The 22,024-nt window shown below is 37.2% G+C and overlaps 1 protein-coding gene across 8 annotated transcripts in view; it reads left to right on the top strand.

Annotated features, from left to right (window-relative positions):
- Atp13a4 (ATPase 13A4) overlaps positions 1 to 22,024 on the top strand; it is a 125,898-nt gene that overhangs the window by 57,064 nt on the left and 46,810 nt on the right. For all 8 annotated transcript variants that reach the window (XM_070029847.1, XM_070029848.1, XM_070029853.1 and 5 more), the window contains 3 exons: positions 4,509 to 4,578; positions 17,334 to 17,468; positions 20,615 to 20,785. In XM_070029847.1, coding sequence (XP_069885948.1) covers positions 4,509 to 4,578; positions 17,334 to 17,468; positions 20,615 to 20,785 — 376 coding nt within the window. The remainder of the gene's footprint in view (positions 1 to 4,508; positions 4,579 to 17,333; positions 17,469 to 20,614; positions 20,786 to 22,024) is intronic.

Genomic DNA, 22,024 nt, shown 5'->3' with positions numbered 1-22,024 from the left:
CAGGTGACCATTATCTCCTACCTGGTACTCATTTCCCATATGGTCCCTGTATCCATTTTTGCTTTTATAAGGTTCAGGCTTTCAAAAGTTTTCCAGTGCCAACCAGACCAGGTGTGGTGGTTCACACCTCTAATTCTAGCTATTCAAGAGGCTGAAATGAGGAGCATCGTGATTCTAGGCCAGATAAGCAAAAATCATTCTCTACTCACAAGACTCTATCTTAATTAATAATAATTAAAAAATCCTCAGTGTGAGAATGTACACCTTTCATCCCAGCTATGAGGAAAGTATAGGAGGATCATGGTTCATGCTAGTCTAGGCACAAATATGGGACACTATGCAAAAAATAATGAAAGCAGTAGGGACTCATGGCATGGCGCAAGCGGGAGCGTCCATGCCTAGCAAGCACAAGGCTCTGAGTTCACATGCCAGTACTGACACACAAAACTGCCACGTGAAATCTTATTGGTGCCATATGCTTCACGCTAAAATTCTTCCAAGCATCTCCACTGATGCTTTTACAAGGGACATCTAACTCTCACCATGACTCTTAAAATTCCATTTGAGAAATTCTCAAAACTTTTGTCTCCAGATTTCTTTCTACCCTTAAGAAAACACTGAGGATCTTAAGGAGCTTTTATTTTTGTTGTATGTGTCTCTAGCTATCATTTTTAGAAATTAATACTTAGAACCATAAATGGTTATTTCTTATTCATTTAAAAGAAGTACCTCATTATTGGACACAAATACAGTTTTAGAGACAACTATATTTTCTTTCTTTTTTTTATTGTGAAAATACTGTACAGAGGGGTTACAATTACATGGGCAAGATAATGAGTACATTTCTTATCAAGCATTGTAGCCTCCTCTTTTGTTTCCCTTTCCCATCCCTTCCCATCCTCCCCCCATTTCCCCCTAATCTTCTCTCCCCCCCCCCCCGCACCAAAGTTGTAAAGTTCGTTTTCGACATAACGACTTATACATCTCAATATTGCAATGGGTCCACCTGTATCCCTATTTAAACGATTTGTTTTTCCCCTTCCCCTCCACAATTATACCAACATCAAATACAGTGAAAGCAGGGGTTATACTGTGGGAGAGGGATATATAAAGCAACAAAGAAATCATCTTATAAATGTGTTAGAAACAGTCGCATGAAAGAAAAAAACATTTGAATACATATCTTAAGGTTCATTTCCCTAACATCACCTTATCTGACCTTTTCTGCTTGTCTCAGACATATACTAGATATTGCAAATAAGGGAAACCATGGGACCTATGTTTCTTTGGGCCTGGCTTACTTCACTTAATATAATTTTTCCAAGCCTTTCCATTTCCTAACAAGGTGATGTACAGAGAGACTACAGTTATGTAAGTTAGGTAATGAGTACATGTCTTTTTGGACACTGTCACTTCCCCCCTCTGTGTCTCACAGTTCCCCCCCTCCCTTCTCCCCTCCCTCCCAAGTTGGATAGTTCATTTCCAACATAGCACCTAGTGACTATCACTGTTGAATTGGTTCCCACTATTTCTCTGCTTCCCCATATCCTACCCAAATGAGATAAACTTACAAACAAGACCAAGGATACAAAAATCAAATACAAAGGCAAAAGGGAATAAACCAAAGGAAAAAAGGAAAGAAAAATAAAAGACCCACAAATAGACCCACAATAATAAAAACCTCTTTTCCATTTCTTGGAGTTCATTTGGATAAACATCATTTTATATGATTGTATGCACATAGGTATTGAGTCCTCCCTCCCCCCTCTCTTCCTCTCTTCCTTTCTTTCTTCTTCCTTCCTTCCTTCTTTCTTTATTTCTTTCTTTCTCTTTCTGTCTGACTTTCTTTCTTTCTTTCTCTTTCTTTCTTTCTTTCTTTCTTTCTTTCTTTCTTTCTTTCTTTCTTTCTTCCTTTCTTTTTCTTTCTTTCTTTCTTTCTTTCTTTCTTTCTTTCTTTCTTTCTTTCTTTCTTTCTTTCTTTCTTTCTTTCTCTTTCTGTCTGACTTTCTTTCTTTCTCTCTTTCTTTCTTTCTTTCTTTCTTTCTTTCTTTCTTTCTTTCTTTCTTTCTTTCTTTCTTTCTTTCTTTCTTTCTTTCTTTCTTTCTTTCTTTCTTTCTTTCTTTCTTTCTCTCTTTCTCTCTCTTTCTCTCTTTCTTTATTCCTTCCCCCCCTCGCTATTCCTGGGGCTTGAACTTAGGTCCTGGGTGCTTTCCCTGAGCTCTTTGTGCTCAAGGCTAGTGGTATACCACTTAAGCCACAGCACTACTTTCAGCATTTTCTGAGTAGTTTATTGGCGATAAGAGTCTCGTGAACTTTTCTGCACGGGATGGCTTCAAACTGTGATCCTCAGCTCTCAGCCTCCTGAGTAGCTAAGATTACAGGCAAGGGCCACTGGCACCCAGCTAATAACTATATTTTCTGAATGCAAATAATTTAGTGAGAAGAGTGACATTCTTATAAAAACAATTTTGCAAATTTCTCTAATGTTTGTTTCAATAGACATCTGAATTCTTATAACTGTTCATATGTATTCTTGTGATATTACACATCATTAAACCTCTGGAAAGATTTCCTAAACACTTGTAAAATAATGAGATTTACAGCTGGGCACTAGTGGCTCACATCTGCAATCTAAGTTACTTTGGAGGCTGAGATCTGAAGATTGCAGCACAAAGACAGTCCAGGCAGAAAAGTCTGTGAGAATCTATTCTAATTAATCACCAAAAAAAAAAAAATAAACAGAAGTGGAGCTGTGACTCAAATAGTAGTGCACTAACCTTAAGCAAAAAAACCAGAAGTGGAGCTGTGACTCAAATAGTAGTGCACTAACGTTAAGCAAAAAGCTCGAGGACAGTGTCAAGGTCTTGAGTTCAAGCCCTAGGATCTGCGTGTTCTCTTTCTGTCTCTCTGTCCCTCTCTCTTTCTCTCTCATGTGTGTATCCTCCCCCACACATTGATGTCTTGGTATTACTGTGAAAATCATTTTAACTTTGTAGCCCTACATGAAGTCCTTGTACAGCTCCAGGACCACTGCCCTATCCAGACTCATAACTGCTCTCCCTGGTTAGTGCACTTGTGCTCTGTACTTGTTCTTGCTGATTCCTCCCATATTATTTTGCCAGCCTACTTTGCTTTCTGTTTTCTAGCCACACTCACATTTTGTTTCCTAACCCATCTTTTCTCTTTGGACTTGTCATTTGACCTGACCTTTTTCTTTATGTCCATAGGTTGGCTTCTCCTCATGTCTTAGCTTCAGTGTCACTTCCTGCTTTTGAGTTTTTCTTTGATTTCTATTGGTGGATAGTCTCCAAAAGCACCTTGCTTCCTTTGTTATTATAGATTGTAATTTTGTACCTGTGTATGTGAGTATCTTCTGTAGATTTGTAATTTCTCAATGGTGAGCACCCATGTTTTATTGTTTACCATTCTATCCCAACCTCTTAGCAGAGTTCCTAGCATAGTAAGGGCTGTTCAGTTCTTGTTGAGTGAATGTGCAAATTAATGAAAGAATAAGTTAGTACCAGAAAGCCCTTTAATCTTATCCTATTCTGTTCTTCCTGCTTAGTACTTACTTAGCAGATTTATGAATAATTTGAAGCCAGGAGATTTAGAAATATCATACATGATAAAACCAGGATTAAAAAAACCCACATTGAGTGACTGAGAATTTTAACTCCACCAGAACCAGTTAGGAAGTCTCCCAGTTAAGAATTTTTTACAGTATTTTTAAAATATATTTTAATTGTAAAGATAATGTAAAGAGGGGTTACAGTTACATAAGTAAGGTAGTGAGTCCATTTCCTATCAAGCAAAAATTTTATTGTCAAGGTGATGTACAGAGGGGTTACAGTTACATAATAATTACATTTCTTATCTAACTTGTTACCTCTTCCCTCATTTTTCTCCCTCTTTCCCTCTCCTCCCCCAATCTCCCCTAAGTTGTACAGATAATTTCCAACATATTGTCCTGTGAGTATCACTGTTGCATAGGTTCCCCCTTTGATGCAAAATTAGATATACTTTTATTATACGTCTCTTTAGTCTCAGTGATTTATTCTCAACTCTCCTATATTTCATATATTACAAGTACAAGGAAATAGCGTAGTCTGCAAAACTCCTTGTTCAATTATGATCTAGAAACTCTGATACAGGACAGCCCCAAACTGAAGTAATACTATTTAGGCATACACACATATTGAATGACAAATATTCTTATTATTTACTAAAAAGATCAGTCCACGAATTAGTGATTCTCAAAAGTTCTTTTGAGTAGGAAGAGAATGTTAGGAAATTCTTTTCTGCTAAAGAATACACACTTATGACTGAGCAAAGGTCCCTTTCAGTTGAGTATCAGATTATCCAGCCTTTCATTTCTGGACAGCTATGATCAGTTATATTAGCAATAAGACAGGGTACCATCTTTTCAGAGGACCAGCATCTTGCCAAGTAATACCTGGAACATAAACTCACATAGACAAATCTTTCTCTGTTTTTCCTTTTTTTTCCAGCAATCTGTAAAACTCCATCGTCTAGTTGAATCACACAATAGAATTACAATCCCTGTATGTGGAAGAAAAGGTAAGTTCCATTCTTTGAGATTCATAGGTTATCCAGTTGGAGTCAGAGAAGACTTCAACTTGTGCTTCTGATGGTACCTTCTACTGTCATGTTCATATGTAACTTTCTTTTATTTATTTATTTATTTTGGTCAGCTGTGGGACTAGAACTCTGGGCCTGGGTGCTATCCCTGAGCTCTTCAGCCCAAGGTGAATGCTCTACCACTTGAGCCACAGCACCGCTTCTGGTTTTCTGGTGGTTAATTGGAGATAAGAGTCTCTTTCCTGCCTAGCTGCCTCCTGAGCAGCTAGGATTACAGGTGTGAGCCACTGTGCCTGGCTATAACTTTCTTTTACATTTGTGAATGTGAGACCTTTTGACCTTAAGAAGGAAACTTACTTTCTTGGGGTTGAATTAACATATGATTAACTGATTAGGTTTACAGTAGATAATTTCATACATTTTGGACATACATTTGGACATATACCCCCAAACCATAACCACTGTGAAGAAAATAGCAATTCATCACCTCCTAAATTGTCTTCCATTGTATTTCCCCCTTAGTCACCCTTACACTTGGACACTCATTTATTTGTTTTTTTTTCCCCTAATAACTTTCAATTAAGAATTTTGTAGATATACATGGTGCACTTTTTCCTTTAACACTCTATTTTGGGCTTTGGAGACTATAAACGGCATGTTCATTTTTATTGATGAGAGTATCTCATGAGAGGAATGTATCAGTTTGTTCATCCATTCACCTTTTGAGGAATATTTGGATTGCTTCTAGCTTCCTATAATTACAAATAATGATAATGTGAGCATTTTTTGTCGGTCTTGGGGCTTGAATGCTGGGCACTGTCCCTCAGCTCTTCAGCTCAAGGTGAGCGCCCTACCACTTGAACCACAGCACCACTTCCTCCTTTTTATAGTCATAAAATTTCATTTCATGTGAGAAAGTACCCGGCTAAGGCAAGGCTGTGTCACTGGTAGACAAAGACTTTTTCAAAGTGCTATTGACATTTCCACCAGCAATGTGGAAGAATCCTGGTTGAGCATATTCTTGCCAACCTGTGGTATGAATGATTGTCCATTTAATTTTAACCACTTTCCTTTGTAGAATAATCTCTCATTTTGGTGTGCACTCCCTAATGACTAATCACCTTGAACATCTTTTCCAGTGTTTATTTGCCTCTTGTATAGTTTGAAGTATCTGTTCAACTCTTCTGTTTATTTTATTGTTTTCTCATTAAATTTGCAATCTTTGTCAGGTATATGATTTGTAAGTATTTTCTCTTAGTCTGTGACTTATCATTTGTAACACTTCTCAAAGGGCAGATATTTTTATTTTTCTTTTTTTTTAATATTATTTTATTTTATTTGAGAACATACTGTACAAAGGGGCTACAATTACATGGGCAGGATAATGCATACATTTCTTACCAAGCATTGCAGCCTCCTCCTTTGTTTACCCTTCACCTCCCTTCCCAGCCTCCCCCCGCCCCCCACCCAATTATACCCCCCTCCCCCCCCCCCCCACATTGTAAAGCTGGTTTTGACATGACATTTTGTACTTCTCTTTGTTGCAACAGGTCCACCTGAATCCTTAAATGACTTGTTTGCCCCCATCTCCTCCACATGTTATACTGACATCAAATATAGTGAAAGCGGGGGTTACACTGTGGGGGAGGGACATACAAAGCAACAAAGAAATAATCTTATAAATGCGTTAGAAACATATGCATGAAAGAAACGAAAACATTAAAATACATATTTAAGGGTTCATTTTCCTAACATCACATTATCTGACCTTTTCTGCTTGACTCATACCTATACTAGATATTGCAAATAAGGGAAACCATGGGACCTATGCTTCTTTGGGCCTGGCTTACTTCACTTAATATAATTTTTTCCAAGCCTTTCCATTTCCTAACAAATGGGGAAATGTCATTCTTTCTGATGGAGGCATAGAATTCCATTGTGTATATATACCACATTTTCTTGATCCATTCATCTACTGAGGGGCATCTGGGTTGGTTCCATATCTTAGCTATGGTAAATAATGCTGCAATAAACATAGTTGTGCTGGTAGCTTTAGTGTGGTCTTGTTTGTAAACATTTGGGTAAATGCCCAAAAGTGGGATTGCTGGATCATAGGGGAGATCTATGTGAAGTCTTTTGAGGAACCTCCATACTGCTTTCCAAAGTGGTTGAACAAGTTTACATTCCCACCAACAATGAAGTAAGGTTCCTTTCTGTACACATCCCCTCCAGCATCTGTTGTTGTTAGAGTTCTTGATTTTTGCTGTTCTAACTGGAGTGAGGTGATATCTCAATGTTATTTTGATTTGCATTTCTTTTATGGCTAGGGATGTTGAACATTTCTTCATGTGTCTATTGGCCATCCTTCTTTCTTCTTCAGAGAAGCTTCTCTTTAAGTCTTTCGCCCACTTATTTATTGGGCAGTTGTTTCTTTGAGGATTTGTTGTTGGGTGGTTTAATTTTTTGAGTTCCAAGTATATTTTAGATATGAGACCCTTGTCCGTTGTATGGCTAGTAAAGATCTTCTCCCAATCGGTGGGCTTTCTATTGATCTTGCTAGCTGTCATTTGCCCTGCAGAAGCTCTGCAACCGTATGCAATCCCATTTGTCCAACCTTTCTTTGATTTGTTGTGCTTCCGGGTCTCTATTCAGAAAATTTCGGCCTGAGCCAAGGAGACCTAAGGTTTCTCCTATTCCATCCTGTAATGTTTTCAGAGTGTCTGCTTTGAGTTCAAGGTCTTTGATCCATTTGGAGTTGATTCTGGTGCAGGGTGATATATAAGGATCTAGCTTTAGTTTTCTACATGTAGATAACCAATTTTGCCAGCACCCTTTACTGAAGAGGCTGTCTTTCTTCCATTCTATTGTTTTAGCTCCCTTATCGAAGATTAGATGGCTATAGGTCTGTAGGTTCATTTCTGGGTTTTCAATTCTATTCCATTGGTCCTGAGGTCTGTTCTTATGCCAATACCAAGCTGTTTTGATTACTATGGCTTTATAGTAGAGTTTGAAATTTGGTATTGATATTCCTCCAGCAGTGTTCTTTCCGTTGAGGAGCGTTTTTGCTATTCGGGGTCTTTTATTGTTCCATATGAATTTTTGGATTGCCTCCTCTATTTCCTTGAAGAATGAGGGTGGAATTTTGATAGGTATAGCGTTGAATTTGTAGATAGCCTTGGGGAGTATTGCCATTTTCATGATGTTAATCTTGCCAATCCAGGAGCATGGGAGGTTTTGCCATTTTTTAAGTTCTGTGTTGATTTCCTTTTTCAAGATTTTAAAATTTTCATCATAGAGGTCCTTCACTTCTTTGGTTAAGTTAATTCCTAGGCATTTTATTTTTTGTGGGGCTATTACAAATGGAGTTGCTTTCCTAATTTCAGCCACACTTTTCTCATTGTTGGCATATAGAAAAGCCATTGATTTTTGGGGGTTAATTTTATAACCTGCTACTTTGCCAAAGTTTTGAATCAGCTTGAGTAATTTGGGAGTGGAGTCCATGGGATTCTTTAAATACAAGATCATGTCATCTGCAAAGAGGGAGAGTTTTATTTCTTCTTTCCCTATTTGGATCCCCTTTATGTCCGCATCTTGTCTTATTGCTGTAGCTAGGCATTCTAATACTAGATTGAAGAGAAGTGGAGAGAGTGGGCATCCTTGTCTCGTTCCTGAGTTAGGTGTATAAATCTTATATATTCTTTATCAGATTTATTCTTAAGAGGTTCATAGTTTTTATGCTACTATAAACATTTTAAATATAAATTGTTTTTGTTCTCTAGTAGTCTCTCATATGTGTGTGTGGATCATAGTTTATTGTATATGAAATAGGAGAGTCTATTGACTTGAGGGCTTCTATTTGAGTAATTTTTTTCTCCAGTGCTCTGTCCAGTGACCTCAAGCTACTGTCTTCTTCATAGACTTGACTTTCATCTGTGTTCTGGTCTGAGGAACACAGACCCCTTTGTCTGGGATCTCTTTCCCCAAACAATGGCTTGAGAACTCTTTCAAAGACAGCAAGCTGGGTAAATAATGAGCATTTTATTTTATTTTTTTTTGTTGCTGTCTATTGTGTTGTTTGTGATTTAGTGCTCCCAAAGTATTGTTTTATAAGGTCATATAGTTTTTGGATGTCTCAGGTGAGAGAATAAATCTGGTCTTTCTTATTGCACCTTAGTTAGAAGTAAATTTTGCTTTCTTTTTTTTTTTTTTTTAGCAATGTTATCTTCTTTTTCAACTTTTTATGGTGAAGCATTTTGAACATATACCACATTAGAGAAAATGTGATAATAAAACCCCATGTGTCTCTTGCCTAGATTGAATAATTATCAACTCATTGTGTCTTTTTTTTTAATCTGTTTTTGCTAACTTCCTTACCATGGATTACTTTGGAACTATTTACATATTGCTTCATTTGAAATTTTAGTATAGAGTTCTAAAATATAAACTCTTTTAAAATCCATTTTGCATCTAAATCAACTCCCATTACTTTTAGGTATATCAACTCATAGTGTTCAAAGTACCCACATTGAATCAAATTGAGTATATGCATTAATACCTAACACACATATACTTAGCATACATATCTTATTTTATACATATATTAGGATGGTTGGTAAAATATAGAAAAATATATACTTTAATATCAAATATATTGTTTTGTTCTGAATCAAGATCTCCATATTCTGTAATTAAATATGTCTCCTTTATTTTAATCCATGTTTCCTTATGCATATCTTACATTTTCCTTGTAAATTTTTATTATGAAAATTAGTGGTTTGACATGTGGTTAACATAGTCTAGCTATAGTGGTTGCATACGGATGGAATTATTTATTTAACATGCTTTCAATTTTACTTACTTCCTCTACTTTAGTAGGTAGAGTAAGAGACTTAAGTTTTGGCAAGAATACTTACGTCTGATATTATATACTGAAAAAATATAATAACTAAATTTCACTGATAGGGTACTGAGGAATTGAACTCAGGGTCTCATGCATGCTAGGCAAGCACTCTACCAATAAGCCACATTCCCTGCCCTACTAAATTTCTTCTTTTTGTATCATAATAGACAGAAAGGCTTATCCCTTAGATGTATTATATGTCGTTAAGGAACTAAAAATGTTTATCTAGCATGCTGTTTTTACCTATTAGGTTTTTTTCTATAAGAAAAATACTCCTCAACTAAGAAAGGATAAGTTATGGATACTTTCTCTTTATTTACAAACTTTCTAATTAATGGACTAATCATCTAGTGTCTTCCAAAGGTATATATTTTTACATATAGGTGACTGTGTATGCCTTTCCTCCACACAATGGTGGATGGAGATGGGGGAAGTCTCTTGCCCTCAAGTAGGGAATGGGTGATCTGTGTATAGTAGACTTGCTGGTGGAGACCCTGTGGCAAAGGCACATTTTTAAGTTCATGATATTAAACATGGTCGGTATCATTTCTATCCATTACAGTTTTGTTCCTATTTTTTGCTCAAATGTGTCCAATCTTTCCTTTTAAAAACTATTCGGTTGGCTCAAAGGTGTTTTTCCCCCCTTTTGATTTGGCCCCAATAATCATTGAGAGTTTTATTAAGCTCATTCAAACTCAGACATATTCACTTTCCCCTGGTCTGTAGATATGGTATTACACATCTCAATCAGAGTGTAAGGTGTGAGTCATTGTTTAAACTGAGGTATTTTCAAAAGATCTCTATTTTAAAGACAAAATGCACTGTGAGTTCATGCTGACATTTCCAGCTTAAGTTTAGTTAGAGCTAGTTTGTAATTCAACTTTGTACTAAATGTTCCAATTCTTGATGATAGAAACAATTTGCTTATTTGCTTTATACCATTGTCAATCTCAGAATAAACAAACCAACATTCTCAGCATCAATATGAGTCCACAAAAAACTCTGGATATTTTTAGAGCCCCCCCCCCAATTTATCTGTAATATCTCAGTGGAAATGCATAAATTTTTATTTAAGGCAATATACTTTAAAGTCATTCATTTCTTTCATTGATTAGCCAGTAGTTTGATAGTTCATATTGCTTATTTTCTTTTATACTTTTAGTTGAGCTCTCAAAATTTATTTTTTGTTTTATTTTTCATAGATATCCTGGAAATTTATCTTCACTTTTTTGAAAATCAGACATTGTTCAGAGGAATTTTTCTCTTCTCCTTCACCTCTCAAACCTGTGTCCTTTCTCCTCTTCATAACAATTACATTTGTTAGTCTTTTTATAAAAAAATGATTCTTAAATGTATATTCAAATTATATTCAAGTCAGATACAAATTAATAGTTTTTTGTTTCGATACACACATGAATACTTTTAAGACAATACAAACTTATTGTCTTATACAGTATATACTTACACTTTTACAACAAATATGTGTCTTTCCAGTTTAAGATGATGTTAAATGAAATGAACCCCAAGTTAGGGACACAAGTGTTTTTTCTTTCTGGTTATTGTGTCTACGTATTCATAATGTACCATGTGATTTTTTTTCTTTGTATGTTCCTCCCCCATGGTATAACCCCTGTTTTCACTGTATTTGATGCCGGTGCTCTGCATCTTGTATATACATTTCTCTAATTTGGGGAGGAGAAGGGAAAAAACAAAATGCTTAAATAGGGATACAGGTTGACCCATTATAACAATGAGATGTACAAGACATTATGTTGAAAAACAAACTCTACAATTTAGGCGGGGAGGGGGCCGGGGGGGAGTGTAGTTGTGGAGGTGGGAGGGAAGGGATGGTAGGGGAAAAACAAAAGAGGAGGTAACAGTGCTTGATAAGAAATTTACTCATTACCTTGGCTCATGTAACTGTAACCCTTCTGTACAGTATTTTTACAATAAAAAATGCATTAAAAAAACAAATATGGGTCTTTAAAGCATATTGAACCCTATTTCCTGTTGTCTATATTTTACATATGTAAATAGCTGTGCACATAGTTATCTACTCATTATTTCAGCTGCATAGTACTCTTGTATGGAGGAATTTTTATTGATCTAATTGGTCCTCTAATGGAATTTTTTTTTAAAATCAGGCACTATTACTAATTGTGTGGTACTAAAAAGGTGTGCGTTTACTGTAATAACAAAAGAATCTAACAAAACAAAGCCCAGGACCAGATAGATGCAATTGTCATATTCTACCAGAACTATAAAGAATTAGCATCAATGCTCCTCAAATTTTTCTTTAAAATAGAAAGGGAAGGAACACTCTGACCTCATTCCATGGAACAAGTATGTCTCTCATTCTAATACTGGACAAAGGCGTAAGAAAAAGACACAATTATAAACCAACCTATTTAATGAACATTGGTGCAAAAATTCTCAAGGAAATCCTTGCAAATTAATTAAACAACATGTTAAAAAGATTATATAGCACAATCAAGTTAGTTTCATCCCAAGAATACAAGGACGCTTCAATACATGTAAATCAATAAATGCAATAATATATCACAGAAACTGGATGAAAGCAAAAAAATCACATGATTATATCAAAAGTCACAGAAAAACCTTTTGACAAAACTTAATATCTTTTTGTGATAAAATCTCTGAAGAAATTTGGACTATCATGAATGTACCTGAACTTAATAAAGGAACAGGTATATATACACACATAACCAGCCTCAAACCTATATGTCAGTGCTCTGCATTTTGTATATACACTTCTCAAATTTGGGGAGGGGAAGGGAAAAAACAAAATGCTTAAATAGGGATACAGGTTGACCCATTATAACAATGAGATGTACAAGACACTATGTTGAAAACAAACTTTACAACTTCGGCAGAAGGCAGGGGAGTTGGGGGAGGTTGGGAGGGAAGGGTTGGTAGGGGAAAAACAAAGGAGGAGGTAATAATGTTCGATAGGAATTGTACTCATTACCTTACTCATGTAACTGTAACCCCTCTGTACAGTAGTTTTACATTAAAAACATATTAAAAAACAATGAACAAGCTGAGAAAGAAATAAGGAAAACAATTCTAACCACAATAACCGCAGTAAAGTTTGTAAATATTAATTTAACTGAAGAAATGCAAGACCTTTACAAGGAAAACTATTTCTTTACAAGGAAAGAAATCAATGAAGACATCAAAAGATGGAAAGGCCTCCCATGTTCATGGATTGGCAGAATCAATATTGTGAAAACAGCCTTCCTGCCAAAAGCAATCTACAGCTTCAAGGCAATACCCATCAAAGTTTCAATGTCATTCTTCATAGAAATGGGGAAAAATCCAATCCAAAAATTCATATGGAAGTATAAAAGACCCCAAATAGTGAAAGCAATTCTGAATAAAACGTGCAACACTGGAGATACAATATCATACTGCAAAGTATACTACAGAGCCATTACAGCAAAAGCAGTTTGGTATTGGCAAAAAAGACCCTAAAGCCAGCAAAAGACTGTTCATAGAAGACTCACGATTAAAATTATTTGACTTTAGCTATCTAATTGTTGACAAAGTAGTAAAATTTTGAGGAGGAAATGACAGCTTCTTCAATGAACTGTGATGGGAAAAACTGATTATCCTCTTGCAGCAAACTGAAAATTGACACCCCCCTTCTCTTACCAGGTAGAAAAAAAAAATCAATTCCAAGTAGAAAAAAGAACTCAAAATGAGTCCAGAAACATCAGATCTATTGCAGTAAAATACACGGAAACCTTGAAAGTACTGGCACAAGCAAGTATTTTCTTAATAGAACCCCAATTGTCCAGAATAGAAGAACAAAAATTGATAGACAATAAACAAAAAGTTTTTGAACAGCAAAAGAAACATTTACTAGACCAAAGCCAAAGTCCATGACATGTGAGAAAAACTTTGCCAGCTACTCATTATATAAAGAATTAATACCCAGAATATACAAAGAACTCAAAAAATTAAACATCAAACAATTGTACAATAATCCCATTGATAAATGGGCAATTGAAATAATCAGACAGTTCTCACAAGAAGAAATACAAATTGCTAGTTGATTTATATATATACTTAGCTATGAATAATATGAGAACCTATAATACACTAAGATTTCATTTCATTCCAGGCAGAATGCCAACAAGGAAACAGACAACAACAAATGCTGGTGTGTGTGTGTGTGTGTGTGTGTGCATGTGTGTCTGTGTATCTAGAGAGGAGGAATCCTCATACACTGCTAGTAGGAATGCAAACTAGTGTGGCCATTATGGAAATCAGTTTGGAGGCTCCTCAAAAACCTCAAAGTAGACCTACGTTAATAATCCTGCCATACCACTATTGAACATATATCCCAAAGAGTGTAAATGAATAGACAAGAAAGATACAGGCATATCTATGTTTATTGAGCACTGTTCACAATTGAAAAATAATGGAATCAGCAGAGGTGTCCCACAACAAATGAATGGATAAGGGAAATGTGGTTCATACATACCATAGAATATTATACAGTTATAATGAAAAATGAAATCATGCCATTAGCAGGAACATGGATAGAATTGGAGAATGTCATCTTCAGGGAAATTACTCAAGCTTAAAATACAAAATATTGTATGGTTTTGGTTATATGTGAAAGCTATAAGATGTACATATTCATGGACATGTAATAGATAAATGCATATATGTACCTACATACATGCATACATTTATATACACATATTCACATATATAGTTAGAATCATGTTCTATATACGTTTATATACACATACACGCCTATGTAACTTTTTGTCACACACACACACACACACACACATATATATATATGTGTACATGGAACATGATTCTAACTACAGGACTGTGTAGTGGGATGAGGGGAGTGGAGGGGGAAAAGTGAGGGAAGGTGAACAGTTCTGCAATAATGTCTGAAGATGGCAGAAAGCGTTTGAGTCATGGGTCTGGAAAAGAGAAAGCAATGCAGAGGTCATCCTGAGACAAACATAACATGTACACACTCAAAATACTATGATGTAAAACCTTGGTTCAGTGAATACACATTGAAAAATTGATAAAAAAGCAAAATAGGCTATGCTGGGTGTGGTGGCAGTGTCGTGAGGGGGGTGGACTAACAGGGGGGAATGAACTAGGTTGAAAATTTTGCATGGGTGAAAATGGAATGATGAAACCTGTTGAAGCTGTTTTAAGAAGGGGAAGGGGGAAGGCAGAATGATAGGATGAGTGATCAGGATACATTGTTTACGAGTGTGGGAATTGTCACAGTGAAACCCTACTTGTATAATGAATGGATTGATACTAATTAAAAACACATGGGTATGATTTTTCTTCTCTTTTTGTCAATATATATTTGGCATAGATTTTGAGAAGTAAATTTGCTAAAGAACGAATTTAGAGGTGCATTGGTAGTTAAACATTGCCAAATTTCTTTCCATAGAGATTGTATCATTTTATATTTACTCTAAAAATAGGTGTCTGTTTCCATATACTTTGCCAACAGAATATGAAAGAAAACTTTTAGATTTTCCTGATCAGAGAGCTGAGCAGCATAGATTTCTCTTTTTTAAGGAAGTTATTTTAAAAAGCTGAAAGAATAGTTGAAATAACATTTTATTTATTTATTCATTCGTTTATTTTCATTGTGGTGCTTGAACTGAGGGCTTGGGAACTGTCTCTGAGCTTTTGTTGCTCAAGGTTACTACTCTACTACTTGGAGCTGTAGGGCCACTTTGGTTTTCTGGTGGTTAATTCGAGATAAGCATCTCGTCCGAGCTGGCTTTGAGCAGTGATCCTCAGATCCTAGCCTCCTGAGTACTGAATCTTCTTCTATCTGCCCAGTGCCAGGTTTACAGGCATAAGTCACCATACCTAGGCTAAGTTGATACTCTTATCAGACCAGGACATTCTCTTTCATAAGCAGGATGTTAAAATTGACAAACCACTCAGCCAATGGTCCAATCCTATTCATGTTTTGCCAATTGTCTCAATAATGTTCTTTGTAAGAAAGAAATCCACTAGTGTCACTCAGTAGTATTGTTTGCCATATCTTTCCTTTTCAGTAGTTTCCAAACTTTTCTTGAATCTATGACCTTGACTTCTCCCAACGCTGGTTCTTTTATAGAAAGTCCTTTAATTTGTCTGATGTTTTCTTGTCATTAGATTCAGTTTATTCAGTTTTGGCTGATGAATTATAGACATGATATTATGGCTTCCTGCTTCCTCTCAGGTGGTATGTAATTTAAATTTGATTGGTTACTAGTGATGCTAACTCAAAATGATTAATTAAATGGCATCTGCTAGATTTCTCTTTTGTAAATGTGCTCTTTTCCCCTTTGTAATTGATGGGTATTTTGTTGAGAGATGCCTTGAGACCACATAAATAGACTATTTTCATTCAACTCTCCCCTATTAGTCTCCATTGACATTTTTTTGCTACATTAATTGTCGTTCTGATTCTTGACAAATAATGATTTTTCTAATTTTTCCCTTCTTAATGATTTAATTGCAATTTCACTGCAAGGAAAAGATATCTTTGCCTCTCAGTTATTTATCCATTTATCTGCCACTATGAATTTATGAATTTCTATTTGTTTGTTGGCCCTACTTATTTTACAATTTTTATTTGCTTTGATGGTCAAATTGTTACAACTTTACTCTTGGTTTGTCTCCACTGTTATTCAAGCATTTTCCTACCCAGTGTCACAAAACACTACTTGGGATTTTATTATATGTTTCTTGGCTCAAACTTTGTAACAGGCCATTTTTCTAAACAACCTTCATTCTTTTTTTTTTCTTTTCAAAAGGGTAATAAAATCTGAAGACCAAAAAATGGGCAGGAGGTATTGGAGCTTTGCTGTTCTTAGGCATTTCAGAGGAAAGAATTAGAATATAGGCCTACCAAAATATTATTTACATATATATTCATAGATCCTTGCACATTTCCATCTAGATTATGATATCTGATTCTAAGCCACAGGGCTCATTCTAGTCTTTCTATTTTTCTTGCCATGAGAACTGGTTCTCATCAACATCAACCGATTGACCTACTGGATCAGTCCAGCCTGGATGGGATCAGTCAGTTATCCATCACTCCATCATGGCTGATCTCACTTCCAGATGGACGCCTGTATCAGCTTGCTCAGACTCCAACATCCCAAAGCAGGCAGCTGCGGCTATGAGATCTGCCTATGATTTGGGGTCTGCTCTGTCAGAGCCAAGGCCATGCGAATATTCTTCCATCGATTCAGTTTCTATCTAATGCACCACATCAGCTTTCCACCCCATCTCACCCTACCCAGCCACCTACATGGCTGCCTGTCTTCCTTAGTGCCATAATAGTTTGGGGAAGGCACACTGGAGGAAGCAGGAAAGGTAATCAGGCAGTCAATAAGCAAGGGGAAAATAAAGGAAGGAAGAAGTCTTTATTTCTCTTACGAATAAAAATGATCAAATTTTCAGATATTTAAGATGCTACCCATGTATATTTGTGTGCATGTGTGAAAATATATAGCAATTTATTATACATTTACTTACCACACATCTCTCTTTTTTAAAGGACTCATTCTGCATTAAGAATATTGATCTTTTGTAAGATTCACGCATGTTTCTGAGTTTGTCGTGAATGCTTTTACTTATTAATTTTTGTCACCCAGCAGCTTCTGTTAGGTAGTTTGTTATCGATTACTTTGTTTTAAGATTTGAATCAATGATTTTTTTTTTAACAAGCCTTGGTTGCTTTTTGGCTCATGTTGGTTTGTGTTTTTGTGGGAACCTAACTTGATTGAGCTCTGTCTGCTCAAACTTGTAGCTGGCATCCGAGAGCTGGAATCACGCTTCCTGGTACCTGGAGATTTATTAATTTTGACAGGGAACAAAGTTCAAATGCCATGTGATGCGATCCTGATTGATGGCAGCTGCGTGGTGGATGAAGGCATGCTGACGGGTATGTTTCCATCTCCACAGCCCCCAGCTTCTGTGGTCAGTCTCACCTCCTAGCCACTGCAGTCTTGGCTCTTCTGAATGACAATGGCTCTCGGAAACATGCGGGGGGGGGGGGCTTCTGTGTGACCTTTCTCTCTTCACAAATCTTGCTTGGTCCTGCTGTGGATGGATCTGGAGTTCAAATAAAAATTGCTTTTTATGTGGTAGATTTAACACGATCATAAATTTTTGAGTGTTTATCATTTCCTTCTTGGACAAAGCAATACTATAACCCTCCTATTTTACCTTAAACGATTGCAAGGGTCATTTAATATTTCAAAACGACTTGTTACTTTTTTCTTTACTATCTCTCCTATAGAAGACTTGTCTGCAGATAACCTTGGAGGGTCTGAGACTATCAATGATATCCTGAAAACCACAAAGTTAGGTCTAAGCTCTTCCTGGCCTGGCTTGCTACTTTCAAAATAAATGATAACCAGACACTGATGGCTAATGTCTGTAATCCAAACTATCAGAAGGCTGAGATGAGAGAATCCTGTTTTAAAGCCAGCCTGGGCAGAAAAATTCCAGAAGACTCTTATTTGCCTGATGTAGAGCTATGGCTCAAGTGGCAGATTGCCAGCCTTGAGCAGAAAAAGCCAAGTGAGAGGCCCTGAGTTCAACTCTCAGTGCTGGCACAGAAATATGTACACAATAAATTTGACAGGCTGGATTTTATCCATAAGTAGATTGTTGATCTAGGAGAGCTTTAGAAGTTATCCCATCCTACAGGCTTAGTGATTAAGAAGTGTTGTGTTCAAGTTCACATTGCTTTGATTTGCCACTTGCAGAGTGTAACAATGAGATGTTGTACCATTTCAGTAAGATAAAGAAGAATCATAATATCATTTTCCAGGATGAAATGGGACACTGGAAAAGTACATTGATGTTTTATGGTTCCTATTAAAGTCCATATCCAATTCATTTCTCCCAGACAGATCAGGAAGACATGAAATGGAGACAAGAACATATATCTCCCTCCAGTGTGAACTTACAGATAAAATACTGGACAGCTCATGACAAGTCATGTTCAATCCACACAAGAATCTGCCAGTCTATACAAGCTCCTTCACACTGGGGCTTTTGCCATGCCAGTTACTATTTTCCTGAGCGTAGATGCTAAATACTGGAATGTTGCTCTGATTCATGCTGACCACTCTACAAAAACTAATAGGATGCTTTGCAAGTCTGGTCCTCAGAACATGCCAAAGTTACTTGGACAACTTCAACTTCATCTTTGTGTGTGTGTGTGTGTGTGTGTGTGTGTGTGTGTGTGTGTGTGTGTGTGTGTGTGTGTGTGTGTGTGTGTGTGTGTGTGTGTGTGTGTGTGAACAAATACTGGGGCTTGAACTCACGACATCATGTTCTTGCTTAACTTTTTCATTCACAATTGGTACTTTACTACCACATCTCTACTTCCAGATTTTTGCTGGTTAATTAGAGATCAGAGTCTCTTGGATTTGTTTGCCTGGGTTAGCTTCAGACCCCAATCTTCTGAGGGAGGATTACAGACATGAGCTATCAGTGCCTGGCTCAACCTTATCTTGAAATAAAGGATTGTTACATCCATTTAAGGATACCTGTATAACGGCATTGCAACACACTGCAAAACTCTCCCCTATTGCACTGACACATTTTGCTATTCCTTTAAAAATACTTTTATTTTAGGCTTGTACTGGGGCTTGAACTCAGGGCTTTTCATTCTTGCCTCACTGTTTCACTGAAGGCTGTGAACCACACCTCTGCTTCTACATTTGTCTATTCTTAATGTTGCTCCTGAAAAACCTCTTCTCTTCTCAAGACACATGATATCCCAATTTCTTCTGCCTTTTCTCTTCTTCCAGCTCCTTAATTATTGGTGCTGCTCAGAGCTATGCCTTTGTCCTTTCCTCTTCTAACACTACACTGAGTTCCTAAGTAATCTTATTTCTTTTTGTGATTTTAATTATCATTTATAACCTGGTGAGCTCTGACAAGACAGTCAGGTCTTCTGGAGCTCTAGAACCAGATAAACAACTGCACACAGGCATTTTGACATGATTATTCTATGAGACATCTCCAAGTCACAGGAACCCAAATGAGTCTTCCTCTTGTTTTATAATCCCTACTGTGATACATAATGACACCATCTACTCTACCTCCCAAGTCAGGAACAAGGAACAAAGAAATTGTTATAAGTTTCTCTATCCATATGACCTGTTAGTATTAAAATTTCCCCAAGGTTTGCTTTGTAGCTCCTTCCTTCCTTCCTTCCTTCCTTCCTTCCTTCCTTCCTTCCTTCCTTCCTTCCTTCCTTCCTTCCTTCCTTCCTTCCTTCCCTTCTTTCTTTCACCAGTTCTGGGGCTTGAATATCCCTGAGCTTCTTTTTGCTCAAGGCTAGCACTGTACCACCTGAGCCACAGCACCACTTCTGGCACTTTTTTGCTGTTTGTTTATGTGGTACTGAGGAATTGAACCCAGGGCTTCATTCATGCTAGGCAAGTACTCTACCACTAAGTCATATTCCCAGCCAAGTTCCTTATTGATTGAATATAGCACTTCCTTTCTGTTCCTACTGCTGTAGGTTAGACCTCATTTCCTCCAGCTTGGATGCTTGTGGATTGTCCCACCTGGATGTCTAGCCTCCAACCTCTCTCACAGCACCATGGACATCGTGCTATCTTTCTTATACATAAGTGTGATAGTAGCCCCCTAGTTAAAGCACTTGAGTATCTCCCATCCTCCCAGATTGCCAATGCCTACAGAAAACATCTCAGTAATTAACTATGCGATAAATACTTAGGGCTCTCCATGTCTTGGTTTCTACACACCCCTCATGGCTCCTTACTCTCCCCACCACATATTTTAGACTGCTTATTTTGCTATTCCTTAATATTTCCAGCTTATTTTAATACCCATGTTGGCTTTAGAGTTCTCATAGTGTTTATAATATGGCAGTAAACTTCTTTATTTGCATGTTTCTCTCTCAACTACAGATCTCTCGTGACAAGGCCCATGGTCTTTGCCATACGATAGGTCCAGGAAAGGTCTCATTCTTGTTGAGTGAATGTCTGGTGTCTGTGAGTGAAGGCATCCCACCTTACAATATGTGATGCTTGTTTTCTGTAGGAGAAAGTATTCCGGTCATGAAAACTCCATTACCCCAGCTGGACAGCTCTGTACCCTGGAAGACGCAGAGTGAAGCAGACTATAAACGCCACATTCTCTTCTGTGGAACAGAGGTCATCCAGGCCAAAGCAGCTTGCTCGGGGCCTGCGAGAGCAGTGGTTCTGCAGACTGGTTAGGAGCTGTTCCTTTGTGCTATTTACTTTTATTTTTGTTGGCACCAGGGTTTGAAAGAATCTCAAAGGTACTAGGTAGGTGCTGTCCCACAGAACTCTCTTTTGTGCTGGTAATTTTTACCCCTGGGTTTCAGTTCCTGCCCACAAGGTGTGCCTGTAGTAGTATCCTCCTATTTTAGACTTCTAGTCATAGCTAGGAAGACAAGCAGAGGATACCACACCTAGCTTCTTCTGTTGAAATGAAGTCTTGTGGGCTTTTCTGTCTGGGCTGTCCAGGCACTGCAATTTCCCCAGTCTCAGCCTCCCACATAGTTAAGATGACAGGCATGAATATTTGGGGTGGGGACTGGGATTTGAGCTCACATTCTTGTGCTTGTTAAGCAGAGGCACTTACCTCTGAGACATGTCTCTAGTCTTTAGCTTTGTTGGTTATTTTTAAGATGGGATCTTGTTTCCTGTCCTCAGTGCATGCCTGGGTACAATCCACATACATTATGCTTCCTGTAGTAGCTAGGATAACAAGCATGCACCACCACGTGTAACTATTCACTAAGACGTTTTCTGCCACTAGCCTCCCAAGTAGCTGGGATCATACAAATTGGCACCTGACTTGTGTTGTTGTTTTTAGTGAAATATTTTCTGCTGTTTGTCTAGTTCCTTGAATTTATTAAGAAAAATTCAGTGGAGATAACAAGCCAAATGCCTGTAAACCTGTATCTTAAATGCTGATTTTTCCAACTGAACTATGGTCTACGCCTTTGACACTTGACCCAATGCCCAATATTGACCCAATATTAATCCAAAGCCCAATATGTATTTCAGTGAAAATAATAATTCTGATGACAGTAATCCCTATTTATTTTTATTTTTATTTTTAGCAATCCCTATTTATTTGCGTTATAGTTTTATAAACTATTGCCACACACCAAACTATCAGAGCAAAGATCTCTGGCTATCAGATTTTGTGCAGGAAGAGGCTGAGGCCATACCACTGAAGTCAACTTTAAAACAAAAATGGCCGTCAGAAAGTGGCAAAGCTGGCTCTGGCGTTCAGGTCTTCTAACTCAGCTCTCAAGGTCTTTCTCTGGAAGGCTTGAAACGGAAAACATGGGAAAGTATTAGGGAAATGAGTCCCTCAGCCTTTGCTAGGCCACTTGGTTTTAATTCAGTGAAGTATATGCGTAGTGTGGGTATGCATTCATGAGCTATTTTGTCAAAAGTTTAAGCGATACTTGAA

The sequence above is a fragment of the Dipodomys merriami genome, unplaced genomic scaffold, assembly GCF_024711535.1.
Source record: "Dipodomys merriami isolate MVZ:Mamm:240054 unplaced genomic scaffold, mDipMer1.0.p SCAF_2, whole genome shotgun sequence".
NCBI lineage: Eukaryota > Metazoa > Chordata > Mammalia > Rodentia > Heteromyidae > Dipodomys > Dipodomys merriami.
This window is presented reverse-complemented; position numbering and strand designations above follow the sequence as displayed.